Genomic DNA, 11,172 nt, shown 5'->3' on the forward strand with positions numbered 1-11,172 from the left:
TCTCCGCGTGTCGCTGCAAATCGTCCTTGAAAACTAAATTAAACTCAACAGCTTTGGCCTTCTCCGCATTTTGTTGTGCAATCAACACAACCCGATCAGACCCAGGAAAACCGTCCCGAGATCCGATTACAACCGACCGTTCAATCCATTAAATACTTTTACCATGAAGGAAAATACGCATCTTTTTTTTTTTTTTTTTTTTTTTCGGTGAAAACTACCTGCACAAAAGTCATTGGCCTAAAATAAAAAAAGCAATACTTGCCATCATGAATGAACGAACAAATCAAACGAATAATCAATTACTCTGAATATTCGGCCCCATCCCTGGTTACTACACGCTGAGGAGGAACCTGAACCAAACTCTGATTCGAGGGCAGTTTTTTTTCGGGTTTATTCTCCTCTTTAAATTAGTGCAAATCTTTTTTTAACTGAATTTAACTCCTGCACTGCCCACGTTTTGGGTTGCGATCAACACACCCCGATCAGACCCAGGAAAACCGCCCCAAGATCCAAATGCAACTGACCAATTAATCAATCAATGAGTTGAGTCATGCCCAAAATGTTTACGTTAAATAAAATATACTTCTGTTTTCAGTAAAAACTACCCCGAAAAAAAGTTGCCGCGGAAAAAAGAGGTAAATGACTCATTAATGAATAACAAATAACCGATTAATCAAATATTCTGACCCATGTCGACTTACGACACACTGAGGAAGAACCTGAACCAGACTCTGATTCGAGGGCAGTTTTTTGGGGTTCAGTGGAAATCTTCCTTTAAAAGGAAACTAAACGCGACCGCTTTGGCCCTGGTACGGCGGCACCGAGCACGCTCCGGCTCGTACGGGCGGGGCAAGGGTTCCGGGGCGCGGTCACCTTCTGGTCGTGGCTGTAGGCGAGGGCCCAGTCCTCCTGCGTGGGGTGGAAGAGGAGGCTGAGGACGAAGAAGCTGAGCCGGTGCTTCTGGTAGCTGGCCCCCTCATCAGAGCTGATGAGAACGCTGCTCTCAAACTCCGGGTCGGTCAGCACCATAATCTGAGAGAGGGAGGGGGAGGGAGAGGGGGAGAGAGAGCGAGAGAGTTCAATTCTCTATGGGAACCAATTAATTCCTCTTGTAACGGGTGTGGTTAGGACCCAATTGCAGCACAAAGACAGGCAGGGATATTCGGTAATGTCTTTTATTTGTAGAGCAGACGGAAGACAAGCAGGGAGCAGGCAGGATACGTCGTCGGGGACAGGCAGGTTCGATAACGAGGAGTGCAGACAGAAGACAGGCGGAGTGGCAGGCAGGATACGTGGTCGGAGCGAGGCAGAGTCGGTAGCAGGGAATCAGTCCGGAGAACGCTGGAGAGTCTGGTGCAAGCATCAAAGACAAACTGGCAATGGGTGACTGGTGAGAGAGGCATATATAGGGGTTAGATTACAGATCTGGAACAGCTGTGTGCGCAGGTGAATGGAGTTGGACTAATGGGACAGGTAAGGAGAGGGAGGGGAAGTAGAAGAAGGCGGAGATCATGACAGAACCCCCCCCCCCCCCCCCCCCCTCAAGCGAACAAAAAAAAAAAAGAAAAAAGAAACACCAAAAAGTCCTTGCAGGGTGGGAGGTGGGGGTCCGGAGGAGGGCTACTACTCGTCGGAGACCCCGTCCATCTCCACGTCCTCCGCTAAATGAGCTAAGTCCTCATCGGAGTAGTTGGAGACCCCGTCCATCTCCTCGTCCTCCGCTAAATGGGCCACGTCCTCATCGGAGAAGGGACCCCCAGGGTCAACATCCTCCGCCTCTGAAACATCGCTGGAGGACACAGACAAGAGAGGTGGTGGGGTCTGCAGTCGGGAGGGTTGACCCAGTCTGGAGGGCTGGTCAGGATGACGCTGATGGAACCTCCTGATGAGGGTGTGATCCAGAATGTGCCTCGCAGGGACCCAGGACCTCTCCTCTGGGCCGTAACCCTCCCAATCCACCAGGTACTGCAGGCCTCTCCCACGCTGGCGGGAACGTAGGAGACGGCGGACAGAGAAGGCAGGACCCCCGTCAATGAAGTGCGGAGGAGGCGCCAACGGGACCAGAGCACTCTCCCGGACTGGCTTGACCTTGGACACGTGGAATGGACGCGCATGGACCTACGGAGCTTGAGCCGCACTGCCACCGGGTTGAGGACCTTCTTGAATGGAGCGATGAACCGAGCTTCTTAGAGTCCACCTTCAGGGGGAGGTCCCGAGTGGAGAGCCAGACCCTCTGGCCCGGCTGGTACTCCGGGGCCTGGGAGCGGCGACGGTTGGCAGCAGAGGCGTTGCGGCCAGCGGCTCGGAGGAGGGCGCCTCGGGCCCGGGTCCAGGTCCTGCGGCAGCGGCGAATGAAGGCCTGGACGGACGGGTAGGAAGCCTCCTTCTCAAGGGCCAGGAACAGAGGCGGTTGGAAGCCATAGGCGCACTGGAAGGGGGAGAGGCCTGTGGCCGAACTGGTCAGGGTGTTGTGGACATATTCCACCCACAAAAGCTGCTCGGACCAGGACGACGGGTGTTGTGATGTCATGCAGCGAAGGCCCATCTCCATCTCCTGGTTCTTCCGCTCTGTTTGGCCGTTGGACTGGGGCTGGTACCCTGAAGCGAGGCTGACGGTGTCCCCCAGGAGCGCACAGAACTCCCTCCAGAAGACAGAGGTGAACTGGGGACCCTGGTCGGATACAACATCAACCAGGATGCCATGGAGGCGGACAACGTGGTACAATAAAAGCTTGGCGGTGCCCTTGGCAGACAGGAGCTTTGGTAGAGGCACGAAGTGAGCCATCTTGCTAAACCGGTCCACCACGGTCAGGATGGTAGTGTTGCCGCTAGACGGTGGCAGACCGGTAACGAAGACATGGCTGGGTCCAGGTTGGTCCTGGGTGGCGGCTCTGACCTTCTCTTCCACTTCCCAGGTGAGTGTGGCAACTAGACAGGAGGACGGTAGAATGGTGTCAGGGTCAGCAGCGTCTTCCTCCTCCTCCTGGAACTGCCGGGACAGGGCGTCATGTTTGATATTGCGTGACCCCGGCTGATAGGAGAGGGAGAAATTGAACCTTGTTAGGAAGAGCGCCCAACGGGCCTGACAGGAGTTCGGTCTCCTGGCGGACTGGATATACTCCAGGTTCTTGTGGTCGGTCCACACCAGGAACGGCAGCTGGGTTCCCTCTAGCCAGTGTCACCACTCCTCCAGGGCCAATTTGACGGCGAGAAGCTCCCTATTCCCGATGTCGTAGTTCCTCTCAGCCAGGGTTAAACGCCTGGAGAAGAAGGCGCAGGGATGAAGCTTCTGGTCGGAGGCGGTTCTTTGGGACCAAACAGCTCCAAGTCCCACGTCGGAGGCGTCCACTTCAACCACGAACTGCTGTTCGGGGTCAGGCAATACCAGAATGGGGGCTGAAGTGAACCGTGCCTTCAGGGCCAGGAAGGCATCGTTGGCGGTGGCGGACCACCGAAACGGCACCTTGGAGGAAGTTAGGGCTGTGAGGGGGGCAGCCACTGTGCTGTAGCCTCGGATGAACCTCCGATAGAAGTTGGCAAAACCGAGGAAGCGCTGGAGTTGTTTGCGGGTGTCCGGGGCGGGCCAGGTGGTGACGGCAGGGACCTTAGTGGAGTCCATCTGGATGGTCCCCCTCCCTATGACGTACCCCAGGAAGGAGACGGATGGGACGTGAAACTCACACTTCTCCGCCTTCACAAAGAGTGAGTTCTCCAGGAGGCGCTGCAGGACCGTCTGGACATGGTGGACGTGCTCAGCTTGGGATCAGGAGAAGATCAGGATGTCGTCAAGGTACACGAAGACAAATTTGTTGAGCATGTCCCTGAGCACATCATTGACCAGGGCCTGGAAGATGGCGGGGGCATTGGTGAGACCAAAGGGCATCACCAGATATTCGTAGTGACCGGAGGGAGTGTTGAACGCCGTCTTCCATTCGTCCCCCTCTCAAACCCGGACCAGATGGTAGGCGTTGCGTAGGTCGAGCTTGGTGAACACCGTGGCCCCCTCCAGGAGCTCGAAGGCTGATGAGATGAGGGGCAGGGGATAGCGGTTCTTGACCGTAATGTCGTTGAGACCGCGATAGTCAATACAGGGGCGAAGCACAAAGAAGAAGCCCGCCCCCGCCGGGGATGAGGAGGGACGGATGATGCCCGCCGCCAGGGCATCATTAATATAGGTGTCCATGGCCTCTCTCTCCGGGGCGGACAGGGAGTACAGGTGGCCTCTGGGGGGGGTGGAGCCAGGCTGGAGGTCGATGGCAATATCGTACGGCCTGTGCGGGGGAGGGGATGTCGCCTTGGCCTTGCTGAAGACCTCCCTGAAGTCGAGGTACTCGGCGGGGACCCCCAACATGTGGGGTGCGGAGCTGTAGCTGTTGGATGGCTGAGGTGCGGCGGCTTGCTTCAGGCAGACCTGATGGCACGCAGGACTCCATCCCAGAATAGCCTCTGTGGTCCAGTCGAGGTGTGGGTTGTGACGCCGGAGCCAGGGGAACCCCAGGAGGAGAGGGTGACGAGGTGAGTGCAGGATGCAGAACTGTATCGTCTCGTGGTGGTTGCCGGCCAGGAGCATGCGGATGGGCACTGTCTGATGGGTGACTGTCCCCAGGAGGCGGCCATCCAGGGCAGTGGCAGGTACCGGAGAAGGCAGGAGAACTCGACCAACACCCAGCTGCTGTGCTAGGTTATCGTCGATGATGTTAACATCGGAACCAGAGTCAATAAGTATGGCGAAGGAATGTGAGTCTTGGGGCAGGAGCAGCCGAGCCTGGCAGAGGGGGCGTAGGTAGGAGGGGGATTTGGAGGTGTGGCTCACCAGGACCTCCTCCCTCACTGGCGAGCCCGGCCCTTTTACCGGACACCCGGGAAATGTAGTGTCCAGCTAGACCGCAGTAGAAGCAAAGGTTCCCCACCCGGTGTCTCTCCTTCTCCTCTGGGGTGAGGCTGGACCGGCCAATCCGCATGGGAGAGGTCTCACTCGTGGGTTGACAGGCCGGAAGAGCTGGCGGCCTGGAGGAACCTGGAAGACGGGTTGCTGGGCGGCACTCCACTTGCCTCTGACGCCTCTCTCACTGGCAGGCCTGGATGTGTCGGTCGATACGGGAAGCAAGCTCAATGATGCCATCGAGAGAGGTGGGCAGGTCGTGGGAAACTAGCTCATCCTTCAAGTACTCTGCTAATCCCATCAGGAACGCATCAATCTGGGCTGCCGGGTTCCGCTCGCTCAGTCAAGCCTGGGTGCGGAAGTCGATCGCGTAATCGACCATGGAGCGGGACCCTTGACTGAGACCCAGGAGACCACCAGCAGCATCGGGACCTCGTGATGTCACCCCGAACACCTTGCGGAGCTCGGCGGGGAAGGCGTGGAAGGAGGAGCAGGCTGGTGTTCGTCGTTCCCACTCGGCCATTACCCACAGCCGTGCGCGGCCCGTCAGGTGATTTACGGTGAACGCCACCCTGGCTTCCTCGGAGGTGAAGGTGTGGGGCTGCAGAGCGAAGAGGATGGAACAGTTCGTAATGAACGGACTACAACCGTCTGCGTCTCCGGCGTGGCGTTCTGGAACCCCCACCCGGGGCTCCAGGGAGTACCCAGGCTGGGCCGGTGCAGGTGGGTCCGGGGAAGCAGGCGGCGGGATGAACTGACCAAGAGCGATGGCGAGCTGCTGGACCTAGACAGCTAGCGCGGCGAGCCCTTGCTCCTGGCTAGCCGCTGCTAGCCGAACGTCCGCTGAGGTGGAGGCTCGGACAGCCTCCTGGTGTTGGAGCTGTGACTCCACCCTTCCCAGGCGTGCAAGCAACTCGGGGTTGTGTGCTGGGTCCATTGTTGGCCAGTTTGTACTGTAACGGGAGTGGTTAGGACCCAATTGCAGCACAAAGATTTGTAGAGCAGACGGAAGACAAGCAGGGAGCAGGCAGGATACGTCGTCGGGGACAGGCAGGTTCGATAACGAGGAGGGCAGACAGAAGACAGGCGGAGTGGCAGGCAGGATACGTAGTCGGAGCGAGGCAGAGTCGGTAGCAGGGAATCAGTCCGGAGAACGCTGGAGAGTCTGGTGCAAGCACAAAGACAAACTGGCAATGGGTGACTGGTGAGAGAGGCATATATAGGGGTTAGATTACAGATCTGGAACAGCTGTGTGCGCAGGTGAATGGAGTTGGACTAATGGGACAGGTAAGGAGAGGGAGGGGAAGTAGAAGAAGGCGGAGATCATGACACCTCTATGGAAACCAGTTCATTCTGCTACGGAAACCAGTTAATTCCCCTATGGAAACCGGTTCATTCCTCTATGGAAAAAAGTTAATTCCTCTATAGAAACCAGTTCATTTCTCTATAGAAACCAGTTAATTTGTCTCTAGAAACCCGTTAATTTCTTTATGGAAACCAGTTCACTCCTCCATGGAAACCAATGCATTCCTCTATGGAAAGCAGTTCATTCCTCTATAGAATCCAGTTTATCCCCTATGGAAAACTGTTAATTCTTCTATGGAAACCAGTTCATTCCTCTGTGAATTGGTTTTGTTAACATGTGAGTCTGATTTGGGAGCCGCCAATCACCTCTATATCCATCCATGTATCTATTTCTCAATGTATCCATCCATACATCATCTATCGATGCATCTCTATGTACATCCATCCATCTGTCCTCTATCCTTCCATCTATCAATCCTCCACTTGTCATCTACTGCATATATCTAGCATCTCTAAATCCATCCATCCATCAATCCATCTCTAAATCCATCCATCCATCAATCCATCTCTAGATCCATCCATCCATCATCTATCCATCCTTTCATATACAGTACAAACATCTATCCATCCATCTATCTATTATTTATCCATACATCCATCCATCCATCCAAGTAACTTTACTCAAAACAAGTAAAACATTTAATGCAGTTTCTCTGTCTGTGTCTAAATGTACTGTTTATATTTCTGTTAAATTACAGTATATTAATCAACTTTATTTTGCATTGCTGTTAATAGCTCTAATTTATTCGTCTTTTGATTTAATTTATTTTAATTCTTGTCATTTTCAATGGAAGCGTTGATTTTGAAAAATGGAAACGGAAAGCACTGCTAAGTAGCATCACACTGCTGCCACTGGATCTCTTCACTTTTTAATTGTTTATATTTCACTTAAATGACTGTTGATTTGGACAAAAAGTGTTTGCTAAATGACTTGGAATGGAATATGAATAATCAATTAAATCCCACTTATTGTTGATTTGAAAAAAAAAATGTAGGTCTTTGTAATTTTTATTTCTTTCAATTCTAGTCAGTTCATTACATAAACTGCATTTTAGGAGTAGATTGTTGAATGTTTTTGATCGGGTTTAGGAGCGCTTTTCAGAGTAAAAGGGTTTGTCCGCCTGTAAAATGTCCGCCTCTTAAATGTCAAATTTACTGCCTCAATGTGGAATCGATGAAGCCATTCATCTTACTTAAATCAATATTCAGTAAGTCTTTCTACAGAATGTCTCCAACAGCTATGATTCTATTGCTGCTTTAGAATTAAGGTCCAATATTAGTTTTCATCTTATACAATAACACGATGCTGAGCATCAGATTCCATGACAACACCATGTGCTGCATACGACTCTAATCCCACATATCCAAAAATGGATACATAGCACGGAAATATTGTATATTATTGACACAAACAATACAACTAAGTAAGGTGGGATTTTTACAAAAAACGTAAACATTAAATATAAATAATATCAAATAATGTATGAAGACAAATATTTTCTGTTACGAAAAAAACAAAGAAAAATTACTATTATTCTGTCAAAATGGAAATATGTAATTGGCTATAAAATAAATTAAACAATACAGACAAATAAAATAAATCAAAATGCTGATCAATTCAATCATAATCATTTATCAGTTTCTGGCAATACAGAATAGAAATAATAATGTCTGTATATTTGTATTTTTTTTAATGTAAAAAAAATATAATTATTTTTTTTTTCAGAATGTTACACTTCTTGTGCTAGTTGTCTGGAGGGAAACGCACCCAATCCTCACCACAACAAATTCCTTTATACTGTATGAAGAAGTATTTGGCAGATTAAACTCATTCTGACTCTGACTGGAACCAACAACCGTGTCCCTTTGAACATTTTGAAGTTCAGTCCTTATTCCTTAATTAATTATGAATGAATAAAATAATAATAATAATAATATTATTATTATTATTATTATTATTATTATTATTATTATTATTATTAGTAGTAGTAGTAGTAGTAGTAGTAGTAGTAGTAGTAGTAGTAGTAGTTGTAGTAGTATTATTATGAATAATGGATGAAACACTGCTCAGTTCTCCTGAAGGTGTCCTTGTGTGACTCAAATCACATTTCGTCTTTTAAAAAAACGTATCAAGTATGTAGAGAGTGCGTGTCATAGAGTAAAGCTTGCTTCACAGTGAACACGGTATTCATTTCAACTGAGAGAATAATAATAATAATAATAATAATAATAATAATAATAATAATAATAATAATTACAACAACAACAACAACAATCACAACAATAACAAATAGCTAAAGCATATAATAAAATATATCAAAAAAATATAAATATTAATAATATAATATATTATATTATTATATAATATATATTATATATTAAATATATTACATTTTTATTATTTAATATATTAAATTATATAAATGTAATTTCCAATTTGGCCAATTGCTCACACATTGTATCCACAATCTGCTGCCACAGCCTGAGAGTAACTCAATGATATCCAGAGGTGTAGAACCCTCATGGATCCATCGTCACATCACCCTCCATCAGCCAGAGCCAAAACATCCTCTACATCCAAAATCCAAAGTCCAGACTCCACCAGGTCCAGGACCAGGACCAGGACCAGGACCAAGCCTCCTGCAGCTCAATCGAGCCAAATGAGAGAAAAACAAGCCAATCAGTGGACAAGGGCCTGGACCCGGAACACAAACATAGATCCCAAAATAGGACAAGTGGAGGGCCAGCACCCATATTCACAAACTATATACAGCTCTGCTTTGGATGGGGAACATCCTAGGTTGTCCTGTCTGACAAATTGCTCCACAGCCAACACCATGCATGGTTCTCCCTGGTCTATTCAGGATTTATGGTCCAAAGTATCAGGTCTAATAATTAAAATCCACTGTGAGGCGCAGCTTCATTTGCTTCTCCATAGAAGTAAAAAATATCACCTTTTAAGCAGGATGCTCCGGCATACGTGAATATGTAATACCATCGATAGCATGATGGCCCTCAGGTTTCATAACATGACTTGTATAAGGTTTTTCACTGTGACATACAATTCCCTAAGCGATGTTCAAATGCAGGGATTCTTAAACCTTTTCTGACATCAAGGACCCTCGGTTTCATACACAGAAGATGTTGATTGTGAGGGATGATTGAGTGTCTCTGCTCTAGATGCGGGGATACGAGTGGAACTAGGATCCAAACAGTCATTAGTGTACATTCTCTGGAGGCGCAGACGTCTTTCAATTCAGTCATGGTGACGTTTATCGCTTAATTATTTTAATGGGGACCCCCTGGGACCTTCCAAAGGACCCCTGGGGGCCCCCGGGGGTTCACGCTGAGAACCACTTCCATGAAGTCAATTTTTGAAGGATGTTTGGAGGTTTCGAAGTCTGACTTCCAAACTCTTTCCTGATGTGTGTGATACGTACGCCGTTCTCCGTTCTTTCCGTTTTCTTGCCGTTGTACTATTCTCTCCAGTGACTGATGCAAAGCCTCATGCTGATGATGTCATAGCGACTCGATGAAGCAGATTCCAACACTCTGAGTCATTCGTGAGTCTCACCTTCCTCTTGTTGGTTGGACAGACGTACAGGTAGCTCAGCACCGTCTTGGACCCCACCTTGTCGTTCATCCTCTCGTATGTGGATCCGTAGTCTGTGGATCTGCACCAAGACACAAGCAGAAACGAAAACACTCCAGTCAGAAAGGCAACGGGGACAATAGGGGCCTTTGAAAAAGAAGCAGAATTTGAGACGAAGCTCTTTAGTGTGAGAAATGGAGTCATGTTCTGCACTGTGTTTGGCCCCGGTCTGCCGATGCTGGAACAAGAGGAGGTGAACCAACCACATACAAAATGACTCATTCCAGATTGTCAAAAGCGGCAGCAGTGTAAATAATTCATCATTCCACAATGAATTCTTTGAAATAATATATGACAAGTGGAAAAAAAAAATGTTCGTGTTCCCAAAAGCCTTGGGTTTAAATAATTTAACACTAGGAATGAGCCTGTTAGCTGGGCTGTGCTCGCTGGAATCTTCTGGTGGATCCATCATCCAACACAAGCTACAAATAAACCTTGAAGTGGAATATTACAGAGTTCTACAACATCACAGTCCGTGCTTCATTTGTAAATTAGGAGGAGCCGGAACGCAGAGAGGCTGCCGAATCCGGCGGGTCGGGGGGAGAAAGAATGCGACGGGATCAAGCAGATAGAAGTTTACAAAATGCACAGGGAGAACATTTCAATTGGAAATTATAAATATAAATAAATATTTATAATATATTATAAATATTATAATATTTTATTTGTGTGGCTAGAAGAGGGCTCTCGATTGCCACGCCCCGTTCCTCCAAATAAAACAACTAAAAAAAGTGTGGGGGCGGGGGCACAGAGGAACGGGGGAGATTATTTTCTGCGCGTAACGCATGGAGAGGGGGGGAGAGTGACGGAGAAAGTGTCCCCGTTGCGCACGGCTTCGTTGCACAGCCACATGTTTCGTTCCGTGACGAGACGTGAAATGAAAACACACTGTTCTGCTCGCGCATCGTCACGCACCGTCGGAGAGGGAGACGGGTGCCAACCCGACAAAGGTCTGAATGGGGTAAAGCCCTTAAAAAAGAATAATCTTAAATCACACTTTTTTGATTTGTTCTGTTTGGAGAAACGGGGTTTGGGAGCTCGCAGCACGAGCCACAGCTCCGCAGCTTGTGTGCCTATTTGCACCTATTTGACCCAATCAAATAGGGCCGGTCCTGATCCGGGAGGTCCCAGAACATGTTCCAGCAGGATCGGGCACAGATTAAGCCCCGGGCACAATGACATTTTAAAAGACGGAGAAGGTAGAATCTATAGTTATAAAGCACCAAAACAAAGCCGAAGCAGATGGACGAAACGAGTTGGGCGGAACGAGTCG

The 11,172-nt window shown here is 48.8% G+C and overlaps 1 protein-coding gene across 1 annotated transcript in view; it reads right to left on the reverse strand.

Annotated features, from left to right (window-relative positions):
• Positions 1-9,905, reverse strand: part of LOC307228881 (VPS10 domain-containing receptor SorCS3-like) — a gene marked incomplete at its 3' end in the record, with an annotated part of 115,434 nt that extends 105,529 nt beyond the window's left edge. The window contains exons 1-2 of the mRNA XM_079998716.1: positions 9,822-9,905; positions 874-1,032 (exon numbers count right to left, since the gene is read on the reverse strand). Of these exons, the coding sequence (XP_079854842.1) occupies positions 874-1,032; positions 9,822-9,890 (228 nt within the window). The 5' untranslated portion in view covers positions 9,891-9,905. The remainder of the gene's footprint in view (positions 1-873; positions 1,033-9,821) is intronic.
• Between the last annotated feature and the right edge of the window lie 1,267 nt (positions 9,906-11,172).

The sequence above is a fragment of the Zeus faber genome, assembly GCF_960531495.2.
Source record: "Zeus faber genome assembly, chromosome: 4".
NCBI classification, from domain to species: Eukaryota; Metazoa; Chordata; class Actinopteri; order Zeiformes; family Zeidae; genus Zeus; species Zeus faber.